This window comes from Aspergillus tanneri (genome assembly GCF_003426965.1).
Source record: "Aspergillus tanneri strain NIH1004 chromosome Unknown AapTan_4_pilon_pilon_pilon, whole genome shotgun sequence".
In the NCBI taxonomy this organism is placed as follows: Eukaryota; Fungi; Ascomycota; class Eurotiomycetes; order Eurotiales; family Aspergillaceae; genus Aspergillus; species Aspergillus tanneri.
The window spans coordinates 1879934-1902657 of NW_022984631.1; the positions used below are offsets into that span (position 1 = coordinate 1879934).

Below are 22724 nucleotides of genomic sequence, written 5' to 3' on the forward strand. Positions count from 1 at the left end.
TTGAGACCAGCATCGATTTGAGTAGCTACACTCGGTCTTTTGGTTAGGCTAGCTATGAAGCCGCAAGAGGGGTGATGTATATGGAGAATAGGATAGTTTAATACGCCATTCCGGAAATCCATGTCGAATTTTAGGACAACACCGGGTGATACTGTTACATCCAAGTGTAGTCTATTCTAGTCAATAGCTTGGCATGCCGTCCTCCTGGTACGTCTGGATGCAGTTATTATGAAAGGAAGAGGTAGGATTCTGGGTATATCAGTAGGAACCTGGTTGTGTGTTTCCTTGGGCCCTGGACCCACTTTGGCAAAGGGCAATCGCTTCTATTAGATGTTTCTTCTGCCCTCCAGTACCAATCGCATCTGAAGGTGAATTTTTCCCTGATCCCTTTTTCTATTAATAAACTGATCGTTGCGTCCCCAGTATCCTAAAGTTTACGAGAAATACGTTTTCCAGTGATAAGGTCGAGAATTATACCTAAAACTGCATCCTCGGGTCCTCCAAATAGAAAGCTTGTCAACACTTTGTCCAGAGCATTTCCTGAGAGTTAAATGATTGAAGCCTCTGACTCAGCTCAGATTTCAATATTTCCTTGGGATACATTTTCCTGACCCAGGGATCTTTCAGCAGAGCACAGTATTCGCAATTCTGTGGCTCTAGAACTTTCATGCATGGAAACATCTCGGGCTACGGAGGTGAGAGAAGGGGATAATTTATCAGGGATAAGCATAGCTAGAAATTTCGCTTCAGTGGCAACTAAGGCACTCACCACAGAAGATCAATCTCTATTGAAAGTGTCAGTATCTGGGGTATTTAATAGGCCAGTCTTATCTCAGATTGTTCGAATTTACGATTTGTGCCATTGCATATCGATTTATCTTCCGTCGTTTAAAGCAGGCTGATGTCTGCAGGCTGACCCTCATCAGCTATTGGTTCAATATCCCTAAGGTGTTAATGCTCAATGAATGGGTATAGAGCCTGAGAGGAGCAAGTGAATTCTACTAGGAAGGAAGACGAGAGAGTATGCGGTTATTGTAGATGCCAACAGATGTAGAGAAATGCGGGGAGATGGAAGAAATGGGAAGAAGTTGAACGAAGGCCCGGGGGGGTAGAGAAGGAAGGAAACGGCTGGTGGTGGCATATAAAAGAGATTACATTACACATAGAATGTGAGCACGCATGAAATCGAGGCTGAAAATGACCGCTATGTACTTGAGGCTGTTTACGGCTGCATTTCCACCCGCAACCACTAAGCAGCAAGCCGCTACTTTAACATCCCTACGTGCTTCACAGCACTATTTTGCAGCTGTCAAGCTTTGCTTTATTAGTGCCCGGAGGTGATCGTGAGTCAACATCTGTACAGCGACATCCGCTACATCTAAGCAGTTAGAAGTCATCTTACATGGAAGGATGTGATGAGCTGTCAAGGTAATTCAAAGAAGCACTTAGCAATTCATGTAAGGGCACTGTAAGAGGAATCAATTGGTTGGTAGCTACTTGTGTCTCTGATAGCATCTGCATTCCTGCGGAGATCTCCTGATTCCAGAATGTCCTGTGCATGTACTGCACGAAAGAGGTGCACTAATATAATCACATTTATAAGCATGACGTACACAAACCAGTTATTATTATATCTGCAATTTATAAAGGGGCAGGAAACAATTGTCCAACATTACTGAACAACAAACACAGCCCACCCAGGGATAACACCTACGAATGACTGACATACTTTTCAGCCTTGGATAGGGGGAGGAAGAACAATAGTAAAACTAGAGATGACATGTTAGAACTAAGGAAGCATAATTGTACAGGACAACACTCTAATCCTTAATTTACTAAAACAGTAGGACCCGCAAAATGATTGTTCTTATGATCCAGTAGCAGCCACTGTGAATAATCATTTTCGAAGACAGCAGGCCACAGTTTTGGCTCTGAGTGCTCTATAAAGATGTAAGCGACACTATAGGAATTAAGGGCATATAATCAAGCACAAAGAAAGTCTACATACCGTTAGATGGCAAAGACATTGCATAGTTAATTATTATCCAATCGTTAAGCATACTATCTTCTATCTAATAATAGCATCGGCCACCCTCCCAGCCTCGGGCATGTTTGCGCAGGTACTTTTTACTCCAGCTGACTTCGAACTTGTTCTTTGTTCTACAGGGTTTGGATCGGGCACGCTGTTCGGGAGCCAAAACCGAACTGGTGGATTTAGGACTGGTACATCATCAGCAGGAAGTCTCTTTGGAGGTGGCACCTCAATCTCAGTAACTTGGCTGTGGCCCCTGAGTAACTCGGCCCCCCACTACTTTTGTGGAATCCAAAGGCCAAGTCGGCCATCACCCCTTCGGGTCCATTTGCTAGAGATTTGCACACCTCGACCTACAACAGTATTAAATACCCCGTAGAACTTATCCTGATATTGAGCCTCTAATGGTTGCAGTTTCCCTGAAGTTAACATTTTGCTTTGTATGCAATGCTGAAGATTCTTTTTTGAAAAGTACTTAAAGACCTTCTTGCACAAGCTTTAAATTGTACGGAATGCCTTATACGGGAACTTTGTTTCCGTGTCGCCAATTACGTACTCAATATACCAAGATAAAATAGAATAAAAAAAGCCATACTTTAGGGAATATTACTTTTCATGTAAGCGTGATGGAAGAATACTAACACTATACAATCACCTAGGGCCCTCTTTTATAATTGCCCTGCGGATACAGCCTTGTTTATAACAGCACCTTGTGCCCTTTTCTGGCTTATCAAATAGAATATATCCAGCTTCTAGCACTTTGCTAAGGATATTCCCGGCTTCTGGTGTAAATTTGTCTCCAAAAGGAAACGATTGAGTGACAACAGTTCCTGCAAGACTGCTGAAGACTTTATTATTATTTGCCAAGGCTTGAACCACATAGCTCACTGTTAAGGTGGAGGTTACTCCATGTTTCACCTCAGAGGGGTACACCTAAAATCCAGAATTGTGCTAACAGAGCAATCTAACTAATTTACTTATGAAGCCTTTCTTTCTTTCTTTCACTACTTGGAGAGGTCCAGCATGCCACCAGCAGCACCACTATCTTAAACATATATGAAAACTCACATAACTGTTAAGAATCAAGCACTGGTAGAGCATGGCTATAATAAAAATGTCCTGTCTGGAAAAGAGAGTCCAGTATCGACCTTACAGCCCCGGGATGGCCGTTTGTTAGATTGAATATATACTTCCGAGCATCTCGGTCAACAGTGTACTTTTTCAACGAGTTGATTAGAACATAATTTTGTTATAACCACTTCAAACTTTGCCGTAGAATAGACCTATTGGCGGTGAGCCTAGTTCGAGCAATAGAGTTACTGGTGTCCCATAATCTTCCTTGTTGTATGGCATACCCCTGATGGGCTACCGTATAAGCAGAAAAGACACAGTTTCATTTTATACCCGATCCCACCCCGGATACTTTTAACACTGTAGTTCCAGAATGTGGTGTCTCCATATAAACCTTATTTTGCTTCATCCAGGATGGTCACGTTACCGTTGGCGAAGATATCTTGTTTCCTTTTTAACATCGGGTAACTGCGCATAATGATCTGAGCAAAATTATCCAAGGATCCCTATAATAAGCTTATCAAGGTTTTGTTTCCACACCCCATGACAAAATACTGTCCTCCCTTGCTGGCGATAATAGTCCCTTAGCAAAAGTGATAGTACTGACTTTCCACTGGCTGGTGTGCCGCGTATATAAATAATACTTTGTGAATCCACAATTTTCGCAAATTTTAACACTGTTTCATCTCAAGTACATATAACCCGGTGCCCGTTAATTAGAGAATTTGGCACTAGCATTATCAAAGTTAGCTAAGTCCATAATATATAGCTCAAGATATAGGATTTTACCTCGGGTAGCTATAGATTGCTGTTGCCCTTGTGGTTGTATAACAATAATATGAATATCTGGCTTGTTACATTGAGGGAAGTCGGATTAGACAAGTCGATGTGGATATAGATGTACAAGATTCTCCGCTGTAGGATCGTCTTTAATTAAGATGACAGGGCTGTAGAGATCTAGCTTCCACTGAGCGATTTTGCACTCCTTGTCCATTTCACAAATCTTCGTTTCATGGCCAATAGTGTCACTATTGAGAGTGCAATCTATGGGGAACACTCTATTGAGATCATCAGAGAAAGCACACCACAACGTGCGTTGAGACGGCTGAGCCATTGTTGGAGAGGTTAAGGTTGGCGAAAAGCACAGGAAAAAATACTCCCTGCCATATGGATGATGAGAAGCACTGGTAGTGATGTGACAAATGAGGAAGGTTCAGCTGTTGGCTAACTATTACATCAGTGACCCGGACCGACCAATTGATCAACTGATCGCTACGGACGTATGATTACAAGACAGCGCATAGGAAGGTCATATTGAAAGAGGCAAAGCTTAAAACAAGGTGGAATCCACAAGTCCTCGCTTGACAAGACAGATAAAAGTAGTGAAGACCCGTGGAACATGTCAGCACCCTAATATAATAAACAGGTTGTTACTTTTAAATACTTGAGCATGGTACGGATATAGTTCATAGTCCATCATCAAGACTTGTAATACCTATCAGGGCTCTCCATAGATAATATCCGCAAAAACTTAGCATGTCTGTCAGGGGCTGAACCCATAGAAAATAAATAATATTAAGCTATGTACAAAAAGGAATCATTGAAGAAGGGAAGAAAGGAAGAGGAAAAGGAGCGGTAAACAAAAAATGTGAAAGTCACGTGGTACGGGTCGAGGGCCAATAGGGGCATATGGACAGTGGTGACAGTAGGGACAATAGGGTCAATGGGGTTCCAGCCCTTTACACTTATGGATAGTACGGTATACTCTGTCCTGTTTTATGCGACAGCCTGGCAATGTGGCACGCAGTAGCATTCGTCAGGGGTAGTGTAGTGGGAAATCTAAGTCCGATTCTATGTGTGCTATGTTGTCTTAGAGGAAGAAAAAATATGGGCAGGCAGGGGGACAGGAGGCGCAGTAAGAAAAGAAAAAGGAAATCGTCCCAGGAGAGGATCGAACTCTCAACCTCATGATTAACAGTCATACGCGCTAACCAATTGCGCCACCGAGACGTATTACTGAATTTTGCAGTTCCCTATCAAGGTATATCAGTGGCAAGTTTATTGTACATATATTCTTGGGTATGAAGTAACGTACTCGGACCCGAATGTCAAGGGTAATTCCCCCTAACCAATACCACCAACACCAGCGTCCCTTGTCAGTCCATATCATCAGAATGGTGGGTATTTCTAAAGAATTGCGAATTTTTCTAGCCCTTAATGTGTTAAAAAAGGGTTATTATACCTCTGTCCCAAAAGGCTACATCAGCATTTGATGTCAACTATCAAACCTTCTATAGGAGCCCCTGCACGTGCTGATAGACTTGCAAACTGCAGAAAGTTATTAGATCCTGAAAGAATCCTCTTAGCATACATTCTTAATACATATGAACATGGTTTACCTCTTCGGACTGTAACTGTCCAGTATTCAGCGGGATTATTACTCTCTGCGTGGCTATTGTCCTCTTTGTTTTTTATATTTTTTTAGTAAGAAGTGGGTAAACTGGGTTGTCAAGCGTCGTACAGAGCTATGTAATAAGTATAATCGAAAACATAACTATTAACGCGCAAAATCTAAAGAGCCAGAGATTATTTATAACTTGTTTAAACCTTTCCACAATACTAAGCTAAATGGATAAAAATAGTATTTTTAATATAGATGAGACTGTAAAGGGCTGGAGCCCATTTGACCTCTCGGGCCAATGTCCCTATTATCCCTGTTGTCCCTACTGTCCCTACTGTCCCTACTGGCCCTGTTGGCCCTATTGGTACCTTTGGCCCATTGGCCCATTGGCCTTCGATCCACGTCACGTGACCTCCCACATTGTTTGTTTACCGCTCATTTTCCTCTTCCTTTCTTCCTTTCTTACGTTCTTCAACGATTCCTTCTTGTACATAACCTATCTTATAGGTTCTATGGGTTCAGCCCTTGACAGAGACTGGCTTCCAGATGGGTGTTATATTAACTGTAAAGGTTATTTATCGCCTAGAAACAAGAGAAAGCCGGGCAAAGAATCTATAGTCAGGGAATCGTGAGTGGGTAGCTTCTATGGTTACAGTTAATTCCACTGGATGGGTCTTACCTTCTTAGATTATTATTGCCAAAAGAAGCTTTAATCCCAGTGGTATTCTATAATTCCACAAGAATATCGGATCAGTATCAGTAAGAATGGATGGACAACGTAAGCTTGGCTTTGATTGGTTTTAGAAAGTATTTAATAAATTTACAGAAATATTAATCTTTAATAGCTATTCTAGTCATGCAACTGCAGAATTTGATAAATTCTGTACAGACGAAAGATTATCTCTTAATATTTGCCACCACAGTCTTTATATCTTTTACAACCACTTGATGCGAGCTGCTCTTCTCCACTAAAAAAGGTATACAGAAAGAGTACTTCTGTCACGGGCTGAACTCAGTATATTGCTCAGACTAAGGCCTTTGCTACTATATAGGGCGCTAAATGCGACTCATCAAAAGATCAATCGCCTTTGTACCTTCTTATGGTCGAATGGTTAGTCTATACTAGCACATAGACAACCAAACCGATACAACTGCAGAGATGATGCATGGAGGAATTCATTTAATCAACAAGAACGACTTATCTCTTTAACCTACAGCACATCAACATGCATTATGCTATCTAATATCCGAAATAAATTTAGAGCAATTGGTCTAATCGCTTCAAACCTAGAGAGGGTACTTTCAAAGCTTTGTATCAAGCTAAAAACATCAACAACTCCATCTTTTAATCATAGTAATGAATTACGTGACCCAGTGAAATTTCATTACTATCTAGAAATCTGTTAAGTTTATAATAATTCATGATGGTTGGTGGTAATATTGGCGCAGGGGCTGTGCGCTTGAAAATCTGCTCACGCTCGGTGTCCACTGACTTGGTGTCTGATTACCTACGTTGTTATTCTTCTACGTATGTAACTAATTATAGCTACCCAGAGTAGGTAAGTGGCTAGCATTTGTTTTACTGCAGCCACCTCTCTGGAAGGTAAACAAAGTACTGGGCAGCTATCTCCAATGCTGGCCAAGGTATCATCATATCATTGCTTGCCTTGTATAATAAGACTCAGATTTAGACTGCCTAGTCTGCCACTTTGTAATGGGGGTTAATTAGTTAATAAATTTCGCCAGTGCTAATAATATAACTGGAATTAGAAAACATAATAGACAAGCTTTATTATCTCTGAATAGTCATTGCGACATACTGGCTTGTACAGAGTACAGGACATCGCATTTCTTCCTTGCCATGGACACATCTTGGAAGAAAGCGCAAAGCTGGCTCCTCATCCATGCCCTTCAAAAATCGACCAAATGTTAAAAACTATCTATATTACAATCCTCATCCACAGTTACTTGGCATTTTGACCTGCTGCTTTGTCTTAAACTAAATCTTAATCCCAAGAGATTCGCTGCTTGCGGGTATAGATATTTGAAATTTAGGAACTTTATTTTCATCTGCCCGGCACATTAGCGTCTCGGTGGCGCAATTGGTTAGCGCGTACGACTGTTAATCGTGAGGTTGAGAGTTCGATCCTCTCCCGGGACGTTTCGTTTTCACTTTTTGATTTTCTCATTTGCCAGCCTATGAGAGAGACCTTTGAACGGGATTATCCTTGTCGTCAATCAAGGATATAGAGCAACAGCTAGTTCGACCTGACATTCGCAATGGGCACATGCTCCGCCGAAAGGTGTCCTGCCACGGACAAATTAACATCAGCCGCTGGGATGGTAGGAAGTACCCTTCTTCCGTCCGTGTGTACGTATGTATGGGACAATGCCTTGAGGTAGTCTGCCAATTGGTAGGACCGGATTGCGGCCAGCAATCGAATTCTGGTGTATACGGCAAGAAAGAGTAAGGACGGAAGGTGTCGACAGCGATTATTAATCTGACTTCTTGTAACTTACAGTCTTAAGCTTAACTACATTCCTCCTAGAATCTTTAATACTTAACCTGCTTGATTAGCAACCCCTTCAGGTACTCTATGCAAGTAAAATGGCATAGGGATGGTGGCCGTGGTGGTAGCGGTAAGGGATATAGAGGAAGAAGCGGAGGAGACGAGAGCTCTACTAAACATGCAATACAATTAAATTAATTCACTAACTCTTCCTATCTCTATATAGATGCAACCTGGACACACACACACATTTATTTTCTAATAGAAGGGCCATACTCATTAGTCCTTCTTCTATCTCGTTATCAGACTTGTTGTTCTTTCAGGTACAGTATTCCATCTTGTTGGAGACTTTTTTTAAAAAAAAAAAAAGAAAAGAAAAGAAAAGAAAAAAGACAATGATATTTGTTCCTTCTATCCCCATCCTCCCATACTAGAGCTTCGTGTCAAGGGTTGAACCCAATGTATTGCTCAGGCATAGCCTTCGTTCCTATATAGGGCGCTAGATGCGACTGATCTTCGATCAGTAGTCTTGTACCTTTTTATATGGTCAAGTGGTTTGATCTCTATTAGCGCAGAGACAACCAAGCTATCACACTTCGTCTTCATACACGGGTGCCTAGCGCTTGATAGTTGGGTATATCTTGTTTTTTTATTACCTTTTGTTTATGCAATGATTAAGCTATTAAGTTCTTCATGGTACGGAGGTCCATGGTTGGCTCGGTATGATAAATAGGAAATATGACAGAGGGGGAGGACTTCAGGTATTTACATGGCAGGAGATGCCGTATGAACGATAATATAGTTGGTAGCATTAGAAGAATATTCTTACATTTTTAATGGTGCGTACCATAGGAACATGTTGTATAGTATAGACATTCCCGATATACGTGTTTTGTGCAATAACATGCATCTATTAATTTATGCAGTCATGGTATGTATGTGGGTGTTGTAGATGTAGAAACACCGCTTATAAGGATGTGTAATAACATCCTGGGTTTACAGACAATTTTTATGCGTGCTCCCTGCATGTCCTTGGTTCGTTTTCAATGTGAGTTTGTATGTGAATCGAATTACGGATAAGGATTCTGCTATTCAATAATGATAATATATTTAAATATTTTCATGAAGAAAAACCTCTATAAAGCACCTAAATCTACAGCACAGACATCATATTTAATTCATAGGCCCCTAGCAAGGCTAGCAGGCAATGCTAGGGTTCAATTAACCTACGGTTGCAATGTCACGACAATATATATGGTATCGGCTTCTTCAAGGCTATATAAATAATAGAGATATAGACCAAGACTTGTTCGGATCTTTACCATTACACTTCACCCCGAGCCTAAGTGTTCCAGCCGGGGTACAGCAGGGAACACGGAGAGCAAAGACAAGTTTATCTAATATAGAAAGTACCCGTAGCGAATGGGAGCTTGAGAGAATACCTTATTTTATATATCAATTGCCTTCAACCTACACACGTCGAGCGAAAATGGCCGTGCTTATGCAGAGTACCTATTTCATTTTTCTTTTCAATTTGCAGCCCCTCTTGCTTTTCTTTCTTTTATTGAGGGTTCTATGTCACTAGACGCACATGAAAAAAATGGGTAGATACTTAAAATAAAAAGGGAAACAAAAAGAAACGTCCCAGGAGAGGATCGAACTCTCAACCTCATGATTAACAGTCATACGCGCTAACCAATTGCGCCACCGAGACATCTTATTGACCATTACTTCAAAAATATGAACCTTGAAGAAGTGCAACTGTCTGGTCTATGCCTCCCGTTTTATGGAAGCGGAGGTTATTTAGCTTCCGTTCTGGGTCAACGATCCCCGCGTTCGATCTGGATTTGGTTGCTTAGGAATCACATTGACGTCACGGACTATGCAACACCTGCTCTGCGAACAATTATCGTACGGTGGCGGCTGGCTAAGTTCCCTGCTGGATATTCCTAGTTGCATCTTACCGAGTTACTGTTGACTGAAGCGACAACGACATCGTATCATCCATCATGGCACCGCAACTGTTCCCCAAGAATCCCAGCGAGACTATGGTAATTCGAAATGTCACGTCCGACGTACTCACCACGAGTCTCCCATTTGCGCGATTTGGGCATCTAAAATTTGGAGGCCGAGGGACACTAGGTTCGTCGAAAAGTTATTTCTGTGAAAGGCTCCCCCTTGCTCACTGCGTTATGAAAACAGTCAAGTTGGCATCAGGCTCCATTGCAGTGTTTTCCCCTGTCAGTCTCACGCCAGAGGTAAGGGCGGCGGTGAACTCTTTAGAAGGCAATGTGAAGTACATCGCAGCGCTGGATCTCGAACACCACCTGCACCTCACTTCGTGGAAGAAGGCCTACCCCGAAGCTGAAATAATAGCCCCTGAAGGTCTCTGGGAGAAACGCCAGTCGAATCCCGAATTCAAGGATACCGTGTTCCAACACGTGTTTTGCAAAGAGGACAGGGGCCGGCACAAAATCTCCGAGGAGTTCGATTCCGAGTTCGACACCGAATACGTGTACGGCCATCCGTCACGAGAGCTCGTGTTTTTCCATAAGCGGTCGCGCACTCTCATCGAGGCCGATCTCCTGTTCAATTTGCCGGCCCGGGAGCAGTATTCTAAGTCGAACGAGAGCGCCACGGGGGGCTTATTGACCCGGTTGATTTGTCCCATGTTGTCTACCACTCCGCCTGCCACCTGGCAGAAGAGATTTGTCTGGTATGTCCTTTCGACTGCAGATCGACAGGCCTTCACGGAGTCAATGCGTCGGATTGACCGGTGGGATTTCAATCGGTTGATTCCGTGTCATGGGGATGTAGTTGAAAGTGGCGGTAAGGCGGTGTTCCGGACGGTGATGGAATGGTTTTTGGAGAATGACAAGAAAAGTACCTAACGTAGGCATCCAATGTATATGTACTAGTATGTGCTGATATGCTGTGCGTTAATTCGCTGTCCGGTTGCTGGATTCGTTTTTAATTTCTATTTGTGATGCTGAATATCTTGACTCCGCTCATTGATCCTGATGCTTAATTTTGTATTGTTTATGATAAATACCAAGCCTAATGCTTTTCAGTGTTATCCTTTCCCTAATTTCCCGGCTCATGATGGCCATAGGCGCCAGGACGGATCTTCATGGAGTCTCGAGGGCGGAGTCAATAGCCCCTTCTTGACGGCCTTTCTCAAGACATTTTGCCCCTTGTCCGGAATGTCAAGGATGCATCCGTTGGGTTTGTTCCTCAAGAATAGTCTAAAGAACTTGTCCATAGCCAGTTGTAAACAAGGCTAGACTGATATAGACTTGCAGCTTGCACGCCTACTTGCTGTGTAAGTGATATCTAGTAACGAGCTGAGATGATTGGGTGTACGGAGCTATGAACGGGAATATATGTGGGCCAGAATCAAGAATGAAAAGGCATGGCGCCTATCAGATGAAGCAGCCCAACACAGCTTGAAGAGAGAGACTCAACAGGGCCCTCGTGGAGGCTCCAGCTAGCCTACATTAAACAGTCTTATACTCGAATTCGCGTCGAAGTTGAATATTGTAGGCTCTTTTTTTTAGTAAGATTGCGTGTCGAGATGGCCACAATCTCCTGTGTCTAACACCAGAACATGATTTCATGGAAATTCTCGTGGTCGGGGCATTTATCTATGGATCTTGGTTGAAGCTCCCTGTCAAAGATTGCGAAAAGTCCGGTGCGGCTAGACAGATCTCTTAATATCGGCCACCCTGGCACGCGTTGGCAGACCTTAGGGAATGGGCGTGTAGATAAGCATCACCCTTGTTCTGCGACTGTCAGTTCTCCTTTGATAATAATTTAAAGTCATTTGCCTTCCCTCTTTCGAGGATCTATGAAGAAATTCAGATGAGCATCCAAGCCATGTCCTTTCTCTGATGACGCCACCTTGTGGCAAAGCCCACAACGCAGCAGGCTATTATTAGCCAATTCTTCCAAAGATAGGGCTAAGCGGCGCTAGGCTGCAGCGTGTACAGAAATAAGCAGCAATAAAAAAGGTAAAGAATGCCAAAAACGTCCCGGGAGAGGATCGAACTCTCAACCTCACGATTAACAGTCGTACGCGCTAACCAATTGCGCCACCGAGACTGCTATTGGTTAGTGTTTGGCTGCCAGTGTAACTTAAAGAGAAACTAGGCCCCAGTCGTTCGGAACAGGATCGTTGTATTAGTGGATTTGGGACTAAGAATATTTGAATTTGACTGGTACAGTGTGGCTGAGGCAGAGAGGATACACGCTACATAGCCCTATAGCGCCTAGGAGTGGAGAACATCTGCGGCTTTATTTAGCCACTGTAAGGCAATGATATTCCGCGATCTTCACGTTTGTTTTAGCTTGTGGGTGAAGAAACATAGGGATGAGCTGCAGAATATAAGTCGCAGAGACAAGTAAAAACGCACTCTGCGATGCGGACGTGCATAGGATAATAGGTTTGAAAAAGTGGCATAAAAAGTTTGATTTTCATCCCTACCTGCATGTCCTCAGCCGACCAGTCTGGAGCCTAAAGGTCGATCGTCGGCGATGATTTCGCTACTAAACATTAGGCAGAACTCAGACAGCCAATGGCCAAGGGCATGTCATCATCGTGCAAGGGTTGATCCAAGAAAACCTCGCTGCAGATCATCTGGTGTGTGCTGCATTTAGGTGCTTTTAAGCTGCCTAAACCCCTCGTATTTTTGTTTCTTTTTCATGCCTTCATCGTGATCTTCGGCAGGAAATATATTACTCGACCTCATCCATCGACTATCCAGAAAGAACCATCTCATCTGATCCAAAACAACTCATTCATCATCATTCATCATGCCTGTTGTGTCACGTCTTGTGTCTATTGTGCTGCGTGTGGCTGAAATCGCCTGCGGTGCTGTATGTTTCCTGCTGATCAGCCTTGAAATATATTTATATGTACCTATATTAAACTGTATCCAATAGGTCGTCGCGGGTATCATCGGTCGCGACCTAACTTCCTACGACGGTGACATCTGGCCCCAAGCTCGATGGATCTACACTGAGGTAGTCGCCGGGTTATCCATCCTGCTAGGCCTGATATGGCTTATACCATTCTCCTCCTCCTTTTTCACTTGGCCACGTATGTTGAACCCATTCCCCCCAAGTCCATAGCCTCATGTAATTGACGAGGGCTCTGCACAGTTGACGTCATCATCTCCTTTGCCTGGTTCGCTGCGTTTGGAATTCTGGTCGATGCAATCCACAAACTCAGCTGCGGTAGTATCTGGCACTGGGGTGGTCTTACGCACAACGATAACTGCAGTCGACGGAAAGCAGCCGAAGCGTTCAGCTTCATCTCTGCTATTGTATGGATGGTTTCGGCGCTTGTGGTGCGCATTAACTCTTTAGCTCCATCCCCAGCCTATGTGAATACCGACTGACCTCGTGTTTAGGGCATCTGGTTTACCTTCCGTGTCAGGAAGTCCACCACTGATGCTGCCTAGTACGTTGCTTTTCTCCCCTGGAGTGTATACAACGGTTGCTAACGTGTAACAGTGGACGTCGCCGTGGCTTCTTCAGCAGATCCGCCGTGTAAGTACGAAATAATTTATGCTCCTGTTTACTCGAAGGCCATTTGGTACCAGAGTATCAAACAGACATAATGAATGTACCGACGGCCTTCACTCGAAAGCCATTTGTCCCATATATACAGCATTCGTGCTACACCTTGCACATGGATTTTCAAGTCGCAGGTTTTTAATTCCTGTGTTTGCTGTGACATGATATGGTGTCTATGTCTTGTGCTACTTGATTGTTTAATCGATTGCCCGATGGGAGTGGAAAAAAAAAAAAAAAAAAAAGACTATGACCTCTGATGGAACGATGCGATGGATTTATTTGTCTTTCTTTGTTTTTTGATACGATACCCTGTTGGCGTATTGATGATTTATGTGTTATGTGCCACTCGCTTTATTAGCCTAAGCACAAACCTGATGATTAAACATAGTGTTTTACCTATTTCCGATCCATGCATAATACCCATCGTATCTGCTTAGGCTATGCATACACAAATGCCTTCACATATATACCGTTCTAGTAGACATCACTTGCCTAACGGCGCTATACTAAAGCCCGAAGGATCAATGTCTTAGATAAGGGCTTGGCATCGGTAGGAAGGGGAAACCGCGAATCTCCGAGAGGAGGATGATACTTCCCCTCCTGCCATATGGAGCATCATTATGGCTCCGCTAGATTCGTGTTCCCGGAATTCCCAGGAATACCCTCTTCAACCCCTGGATGAGGATGACGACTCTGGAAGTCGCCCGTCTCTGAGTCTCTCGCGGGGAAGTACCAACTCCTTGCGACATGGGCAGGGCACGAGTGAGCCCCTGCTGCCAACCTCAGTTCCACGTCCTCCCTCGGAAAAGGCCTCTGGTCGATTCTCTCACGCCGTTTCAATGATCCGCGCGTGGATCAAAGGACCCTCGCCGCCACGCAAATACCATATCACACCTTGGTTCTACCACGCGCAAACCGCCCCAGGCCGTCTTATTGAGCGATACTTTCCTCGTGCTAAAGTGTGGCTTCTTCTGGCCTGCGTGGGAGCTTGGGGTGTGATATTTATCGGGGCTATACATATGTCTGTTGCGGGCCAGGAGATACCAGGCTATGGGAGTCCCGTGAAACTCTCCTGTCAGGCTAGACTTTGGTATGTCTGATATGGCCCTCTCTTAGGTGTAATTGTCCTTTAATGTTTAGGACTATATAGCCGGTGGCTAACCGCGAGTAGGACTAATGCTACCAACTGCGGTCTCAATGGGGATGACTGCCGCCCTTTTGACCATGGAGAATTTGCGTTCCGATGCCCCTCTAGCTGCGCGGCAGCGATGGTACTCGAGCCGTATGTCATAGGTCCCGAGGAGATCAATTACCGGAGCCTAGTTATCGGAGGGGCTTCGGAGACTGATGCTGGGGTTGGTATTTATCGTGGGGATTCAGCCATCTGTCCTGCGGCGGTCCATGCTGGACTTGTCAGTGACCAGAAGGGTGGCTGCGGCATTCTCCGCCGCACTGGCGAACGAAGCGACTTCGAGCCCGTGGAGAAAAATGGCATCTCAAGTATCGGATTCCTTTCGAATTTTCCTTTGTCATTTACCTTTGGCAGCGAAGACCCTTTGGGTGACAGCAATCTCTATTGCCAGGATATTCGCTGGACCTTGTTCGCTTTCTCTCTGGTCGTGTCGACAATGCTATCCCTGTTCATCACCTCGCCTGCAGCTTTCTACTCCTCGATCTTCTTTATAGTCTACTTCCAGGTGGTCCTCTCATCCGACCCCCCTTTCTCTCCAGACTACTATGACTTAGTATCCACCGCACTGGGCCGGTTACTTCCTTGTGCCTTCGTCGGATACGCGATTTACTATTTTTGTGTTCGACACACGTTGAAGGACTTGGATGCCCACTGGGACAAGACAGTTCTTTGGCTAGGGAGCTGCTGGGTAGGAGCGCTGAACACCGACACGTTCGACAAAATCCCCATCTCTCGACTAACCCCTCATGATATCCAGCAACAGCCAGGCGCCATACCTGCGTTGATCATTATCGTCGGCGTCCTCTGCCTCATCGTCATCACCCAAGCCCTGGCCTTCCGTAATGAAGGGAGAATGCCCCGAATGCTGGCCATATACGGCATCATGGTTGCCGGCATAATTGCTCTGCTGCTTGTGCCGCATATGAACCTACGCATCCACCATTACATTCTTAGCCTCCTCTTCCTTCCTGGAACGACGCTTCAAACCCGTCCCAGCTTACTCTACCAAGGCCTTCTTGTAGGCTTTTTCATCAATGGTATCGCAAGGTGGGGCTTCGACAGTATCCTGCAGACTCCAGGTGCCTTGTTGGATGGTGCTCGGCTAGGCAGTGTCCTTCCGGATATCGGTGCACCTGTCTTACTTAACTCCCAGAGTATTATCTTCAATTTCACAGACATTGCGCCCCATGCGGACGGGATTAGCGTCTTGGTCAACGACGTTGAGCGCTTCCACGCCTTCAAAACGGACAACAGCTCGGCTGGCCTGTTTAATTGGACGCGCCACAGGGCCGATGAGTTGGAGTATTTCCGGTTTGGATATGTGAAGACGAGAGCCCTTGGTGGAATTTGGTATGAGGATTTTACCTCGCCGGTCACTTGGGAGACCGATGGACGTTGGAACCAAACCGGGCCGACTTGACCGGTCATTCTGGGAATCTCGTATCCTTACATTAGAATGGCCAGTGTCTCTGGCCAGACACTGGGTATATATATTTTATAGCATCTTTACCTTCAGACGGCTATCGCAGCTTTATAATTGGAGAGGAACACCCCCAAGGCCATCTATCTGTAGTTATCGGTGAACTATATTGGATAAATACTCGGTATCAATTAAATAGTACATATACTTATCTTCATGTCAATAAATGACCTGCACAAATTCAAACGAACCCATCAATGCAGGCTCCAAGTCACCAAAATGCGCCCCAACACCAAGCAGAGCGAAACATGCTTACAGAGGTAAATCACCGATATGCTCCAAACCAGTGGAGATCCAGACCGAAGGTGCCAAAAAGGAAAAGAGATAATGAATACCTCCAAAACGAAAAAACCAATATCTATGTCCAGTTCTTGCTATAATCATTACATCGCACCTGAACGACCTTCTGCTCGCCGCCGTCGGCAATGACCAGGGCTGTTAGTTTTCCGCCTTCAACGCAGCCGGTGTCGAGGCCCTTGGTGTAGGTCTTGAGGGAGAGGGAGTTGTAGGAATCGTGTCCGTAAATCACGGTCGTTGTCATTGACTTTGGGTCTTCGACGGTGTTTTTAAAGCTGGAGTACAGAAGGGACTGATGTTTGTTGAATAGCTGAGATATTGTTAGCGGCGATAACTATATAGGATATGCCTTTTTTTGGTTGAGGGTATTAAAAGGAGCCTCCATACTTTTGTCCAATGTGTACCCGCCCTCGAAGTACTGGGAACATGACGCTCCAAATCGATAGTCACCATGTTCATAGCGCTGAAGGGGTCCTGTTTCTCGAGATCCACGCCCGGGACTAATCCACCGTGGACGACGACTACCTGTCCCAAGTTCTTGATCTGGCCCATATTCAGAACCACGGGACAGGTATCGAGCCACTTGGCCTGCTCGTCGCTCAGCTGTCGCGCCAGTTCACGGCCCTTGGGGTCTTGTCCGAAGTCACTCGCATTGTCCTGCGACAGATCCTCTAGTATACTGGCTGCGACTAGGTCATGGCGCAGGATCAGGATACGATCCTCCCGGTCGCCGCGAACACATGAAGCGGAGTATTTTCGGAGAAGGTCCACGACACCCAGGCTGTCGGGGCCTTTGTCGATTAGATTGCCGGTGAAGACGAGGTGGTCGGTGTCTTCGTTGAAATCTACTTGTTCCAGCAGTGTTTCCACTGTTTGGAAAAGAAACTGTTAGAAACTTGATATCCGACAGCGATAGGAGAGGAATAACAAGGATATGGATACGCACACTCTTCCTTGCATCCATGAACATCCCCGATCATGATCAATCGGCGTTGACTGGGCTGACCCAGGTCTGGAGTTTTCTCCACAGGCAAGTAGGACGGATCCAAATCTCTCAGTTGAACCACATTATCGAAGGTCGGCAACGCGTTCGAACCAAACCAACCGCCGACTTCGTCCTTGACGTGGGGATCCAGCGAGCGTAGCAGCGCGGCATGTTCTTGCAGCCGAGGTGACAGTATAAACTTCCATCCCACGAAACACGACAGGAGCAGCGTCATGTACACAACCACATATCGACGGAACCTCGGAGCCGTCACTATCGACACGATCATCTGTATCCATCGAGGGGTTTCGGGGCGTTCGGACGTGGACGTGGACGTGGGAAGGTGAGAGTATTTGGCGGTGCCTATTTGCCATTCGTTGCGGACGTAGTCGATCAGGGGACGAGTGTATCTGGTCATTCGGTAGGAGGGACCAGATGAATACAATCCATCATCGGATGAGTCGTCGGACATGTCGATATTGTCGTTATTTGTATAAGTCATGATTTAGGATTTTTTTTTTGGGGGGGGGGGGTTGTTTTATAGTATAAGGTGGTAAACTCCATATACCCCCCGGGCTTTCTATTGTCTGTTCGTACTCTCCCTCTACCTCTTTCTTTTCTTTCTTTTGTCTTTAGGGGTGTGGCGGGAAATCCAATCAGAAAAATAGACGACGTGGAAGGGTCGTCAAGGAATAATAAACAAACATACAGTGACCGAGAGATGAGGATATTATGGTGACTACCGATTTCTATAGAAAGACAGGATAAAGTTGGATTGGGGAGAATGGCCAACCGGATACAACAACGTCAAGGCGGAATCGCCCTGGCAATCAATACCTTACTTAAGAAACAACGATGTGACAGCTAGTTATGGTCGGTTACAGGCTTACTAAACTGTTGTTCACCGTAACTTTCCAACGAATCTTATTGCGGATTCGGAATGCGCCATTCCCGAATAGGATCAGCAACCCACTAATCTGCCACTTAACTAATCCAAGTTGGTATCAAAGCCGATTTAACTTACTGTGTATGCCAGGGTAGATGCTTAGGATTGGATTTACTCCTTTGGTAATAGCAGACAGAGCCATCTACATTGGCGCCCCCATTAACTACCTTAGTCGGTCCTAGTCCTCCCTATATGGTGGATGAATTGGCCCAGTAGGGCTACATGGACCGCTGCCAAGTGTTCCCACGGGGCAGTGTTATGGGGCAGTGTGAGAATGTGAGTGTCGAGCTGCAACGGAGATGTATCCCAATACTGTATGAACTGTATCCATGGGTTTCTTCTTCCCCAACATTTCAGCCTACTAAATGGGGGACCATGCTCAAGCCTCCTCGTAGGATCTGCGTCGTCTGTCACCACACCCGTTTTTAGACCGCAGGAGCATCCGTCACGTTTGATTCGATTGTTTAGCTGACAACTCGTAAACATCGTAAGCCATGTATGTTTACGAGTTGTTGTTCTTAGCCACAGTGGGTCAAAATTAAAGCTTAAAATAGTATACTCTGGAGTACGTATGCAAAAGAAGCCAGTATGACACATGGCTAAGGTAACCTGTATTCAGCATAAAGGAAGAAGTGTCGACAGTAGTATTGTTTCCATGCACTTACTGTGCGTACAATTCAATAATAGACTTTCTATTGTACGTACATACAGTCGACTGTGTATTAAACATCAAATTCATGATACAATCGTATTTCTCTTCCGGCCGTGGAAAGTCATCATCGAAACCTCTCGTAGGATTCTGCCTCCGTTCTCCGTTGGTTCACCTTCTCAATGACCTTCTCATCGTATACCTCGTCCACGTTCTTTCCACCCAGAAGGACTTGTTTTTCATGAACGACGGCCTCCTCCTTGGTCATGCATACCAGATCACCCAACCCGAGTGGAATATACTTCTGACCTTCCTTCTCCCACTTGGGCTCCAGTAAAAAAACCATTAGCTGGCCGCTGCCAAGGCGCAAGCACAAGCCGGCTGGGGAGCCCACTGATGGCACTCTTCCCTCTCCAGATCTCGTCTACAATAAAGCCAATATCATCTTTTTTGATTGGGAGACGAAGTCCAATGATTTGCTGACCGGCTTCTGTCCGGACCAAACGCTCCATGAGTCCCTGCAGAGTCGCTTGGATGCCGTCGTATAGCTTGTCCCGATTCTGCCCACCACCTAGGCTGTAGTCCATCGGATAACCAGCAATGTCGCAGATAACATGGTTTGCAACGGTATACCCGAATACTGCAGGCATAGTGCCTAGGACTGGTAGAATCCGGGCCCGGAAATCAGGCAGCACGCTAAGCTCGCCGACCTCGCCTTTGGAGAATTCATCCTCCGCCAGTGGTAGGAGAGTTGCTTTGCCTGGGCCTGGCCTTTCCGTCGAATACACTACAGGAATGCCCGAGTTCACACCCATTACCTTCAGTCGTCGCCGGGTGCTGCGCGAGAGGCGATCATCTGTGCTCTCGGAGATATCCCCCACGGTGACGCGTGTAGGATCCGACTTGCATCCTGCTCCCATGGACGATATCACCGGGATCGAGTGGGAATGGCAGTAGTGCAGCAGCTCGACCTTGGAGGTGATATTATCGATACAGTCCAACACATAGCCCGGCTTCTGTCCTTTGTCGCTATCATTAAAGGACCATGGAGCCAGTATGTCATTTGCCACTGAACCTCCGAACAGCTCATTGCGGCAGTCGAACTTGGTCCATGGGGTGATCTGCTCCAGTCTCTTGCGAATACAGTGTACCTTAGGTGTACCCACATCAGCCAGAGTAGCGACAGCATGTCGGTTCAGCGAAGAGAGCGTGACCTGGTCGAAATCAATCAGACGGAGCTTGGCCACGCCTGACCGGGCAAGAGAAGCCGCTGCATGTGATCCGACACCTCCACACCCAACCACTATAATAAACGACGAGCGAAGTTTCGCAAGGCCATCGTCGGTAAGGAAAACGCGATTCCGAGCAAGCTGTTCGAGGATAAGGTCTAAACGGATGGAATGTCAGCAGGACATCCGGACGACTGCAAAGATATAGGCCTATTTACCATCATCGTAATCGCCTTGTTGCGCCCGACGCGCCAGAGCTGCACTGCGCTCGTCTTCCTTGCTCAATTGCGGTACACGTGCTGCGGTTCCATATTCTGTAAGCTTTTTCTCTCTCCATTAGCTGTGCCCGGGTTATCTACGTTGCGCATCTAAGAAGTGCACGCGTACCTTCTCGGCATGGTGTCGTTCGCTCACGTCGGGGATCGAGGCTTTAAGTTCCGCCACCGCTTCTTTTCGCCTATATGCTTGGTAGCCGAGTATAGCACCTGCGACGGCAGCTCCCGAGAGCACAGCGGTGGCTGCAAGCTGTGACTGATGGGAGACAGCATGGCGCTGAATCCAGGACGACATTTCTATGCAAGGGCTTTTTGCTTATTTTCCTCCGTATCTTTTGTATTTGGTTGTCGAAATGCGACAGGCGACTTGGATCGGTCCGTTTAAAAGATCTAGAACACTGTCAGAATCAAACCATGCCCGATCTTCACTGACGTGGGTAAAGTGTACATGCGCAAATTGAAACCCCTGTATTTAAAACAAATAAGAGAAAGAATAGAAAGGAAAAGCACTTACCATCTTCGCTACTAGATGCACCATGCGCCAATGGATCCGACTTAGCCACAAGGCGACATTCTCAAAGCTAACGCACCATCGACACTCGCCCGCCAGTCACGTGAGTACCGTCGCAAGTCCCGCGTTCCACAAGAAAAAGAAGGTCCACAGCATTTGTTCAAGATGGCAACAACCATGTAAGTTGTCACAATTTTCATACACCTCGAACCAGGAACTAACAGACAGTCACGCAGAACCGGGAAACCCTCTTTTTGCTATATCTCGATGACGATAACCACACAAGAGCTTCTCATGACACCTTGTTGCAGTACACAAAATTGCAGACAATGGACTCCATCCTTCGCGAGCATGTAGCAACCGAATGGAAGGAGACATGTCCTAAGTGTGGGTGATTGAGATTGAACAGAGATCTAAGAGATTGGCAAAAAGAAATTCTAGTTTGGTTGTCACTCTCTGTGGTGTGGATTGGGCACATTGCGCCGCGTATACCCATCTTGTTTTAATCTTTGATTTGGTTTTTCTTCTCTTATGTCCGGGAAAGAACCAGAATCTTAGTTTCAATAGTCTCAGATTGATATCGAACAGTATTGATCTTGCGTGCTTGTGCAACCCCGTTTACCTTTGCATTTTCCTCTCTCCCTTGTCGATTTCTACTTACCTTTTTTTAACGCATCCTTAGATGCAGCAATCCACACCCACCAAGCCAAAGCCAAATGATGACAGACTTCTTATCGCTCCGAGGCTGTACTTTCTTGCTCCGTCTGTTTCCCTGAGGTAACGATGTTGAGCATGCCAATGAAGAGTGGAATAAAAAATGGTAGTTTTCAATCTGACGTGGCAGGCAGATTTTTGCCCTATTGCAATCCAAGCCTTATAAGCCCTGTAGAATAACTATAGTCAACCCCCTTATTACATTTTTTAAACAGACAGCATAATACTGCTAATACAGGAGCTACCGAAATAGTCAATACGGATTGTTCAATAATAGTATGAATCTCTTTTAATTTATAATAACTATATAAGTATTTATACAAACATCTGTGTCATGTACCCAAGCAGGTAAATTAGGAAGGATCGGAAGGATCAAAAAGACCAAGGACATGACAGATGAAATAGAAAATGTTAAGTTCGCCTAGAGAATAACACAAGGCGGAGTAGATTCCGGTTGCTTGATTTCAGCGGTTTGATAACAATGGTACCGGCACCGAATGTTATCCTTTTCTTTCGAAAATCTACCATATGGATAGACAGGTTTTTGGTCATCTGAATTATAGAATAATAAGACGGAAGGTGCGGTGGCACGTCATGCTCGGCATGCATGGGGTGTGGCTCATTTAACTCGTCTTGATACGTGGAAAAGGGAATCTTGGTAAAGGTTGGGTCTCCAGTTGTCCAGTCTTGCGAGATATCAGAGGATAAAATCAAGACGACGGGTTGTAGCGTATTTTGAATAACTGGAAGCTGTAGTAACATCCAATACCGCATCGTTGCTCAGAATTATCGAGAGCAGGGCACAATCTGGTGAGGTCTATCCCCGCAGCCGATGGAATCCCACTGTCGAGCAGA

General features: G+C 45.3%; 6 protein-coding genes and 4 non-coding genes across 10 annotated transcripts; 5 read left to right on the forward strand and 5 right to left on the reverse strand.

Moving 5' to 3' along the window:
* Window positions 1-5039: 5039 nt before the first annotated feature.
* On the reverse strand, window positions 5040-5113 carry ATNIH1004_005815. Its single transcript has one exon. It is a non-coding gene; the product is annotated as a tRNA-Asn (tRNA).
* A 2478-nt stretch (window positions 5114-7591) lies between these two features.
* ATNIH1004_005816 lies at window positions 7592-7665 on the forward strand. The gene has a single exon. It is a non-coding gene; the product is annotated as a tRNA-Asn (tRNA).
* A 1989-nt stretch (window positions 7666-9654) lies between these two features.
* Window positions 9655-9728, reverse strand: ATNIH1004_005817. The gene has a single exon. It is a non-coding gene; the product is annotated as a tRNA-Asn (tRNA).
* A 295-nt stretch (window positions 9729-10023) lies between these two features.
* Window positions 10024-10905, forward strand: ATNIH1004_005818 (uncharacterized protein; the record flags this gene model as incomplete). The annotated part of the gene is made up of 2 exons (XM_033570460.1): window positions 10024-10156; window positions 10217-10905. The coding sequence occupies 2 exons, from the start codon at window positions 10024-10026 to the stop codon at window positions 10903-10905; spliced, it is 822 nt and encodes a 273-aa protein (XP_033426492.1).
* Window positions 10906-12041: 1136 nt separating this feature from the next.
* ATNIH1004_005819 lies at window positions 12042-12115 on the reverse strand. Its single transcript has one exon. It is a non-coding gene; the product is annotated as a tRNA-Asn (tRNA).
* Window positions 12116-12826: 711 nt separating this feature from the next.
* ATNIH1004_005820 (MARVEL domain-containing protein) lies at window positions 12827-13568 on the forward strand (the record flags this gene model as incomplete). The annotated part of the gene is made up of 5 exons (XM_033570461.1): window positions 12827-12889; window positions 12956-13112; window positions 13175-13362; window positions 13426-13475; window positions 13529-13568. 5 exons carry the CDS (start codon window positions 12827-12829, stop codon window positions 13566-13568), a joined length of 498 nt encoding a protein of 165 aa, XP_033426493.1.
* Window positions 13569-14211: 643 nt separating this feature from the next.
* ATNIH1004_005821 (uncharacterized protein) lies at window positions 14212-16203 on the forward strand (the record flags this gene model as incomplete). Its single annotated transcript, XM_033570462.1, has 2 exons — window positions 14212-14681; window positions 14763-16203. 2 exons carry the CDS (start codon window positions 14212-14214, stop codon window positions 16201-16203), a joined length of 1911 nt encoding a protein of 636 aa, XP_033426494.1.
* A 418-nt stretch (window positions 16204-16621) lies between these two features.
* On the reverse strand, window positions 16622-18047 carry ATNIH1004_005822 (putative serine/threonine-protein phosphatase; the record flags this gene model as incomplete). Its single annotated transcript, XM_033570463.1, has 3 exons — window positions 16622-16870; window positions 16948-17429; window positions 17507-18047. The coding sequence occupies 3 exons, from the start codon at window positions 18045-18047 to the stop codon at window positions 16622-16624; spliced, it is 1272 nt and encodes a 423-aa protein (XP_033426495.1).
* Window positions 18048-19267: 1220 nt separating this feature from the next.
* Window positions 19268-20939, reverse strand: ATNIH1004_005823 (tRNA threonylcarbamoyladenosine dehydratase; the record flags this gene model as incomplete). The annotated part of the gene is made up of 4 exons (XM_033570464.1): window positions 19268-19468; window positions 19515-20527; window positions 20588-20668; window positions 20729-20939. The coding sequence occupies 4 exons, from the start codon at window positions 20937-20939 to the stop codon at window positions 19268-19270; spliced, it is 1506 nt and encodes a 501-aa protein (XP_033426496.1).
* A 241-nt stretch (window positions 20940-21180) lies between these two features.
* Window positions 21181-21550, forward strand: ATNIH1004_005824 (uncharacterized protein; the record flags this gene model as incomplete). Its single annotated transcript, XM_033570465.1, has 2 exons — window positions 21181-21334; window positions 21384-21550. 2 exons carry the CDS (start codon window positions 21181-21183, stop codon window positions 21548-21550), a joined length of 321 nt encoding a protein of 106 aa, XP_033426497.1.
* Window positions 21551-22724: the final 1174 nt, after the last annotated feature.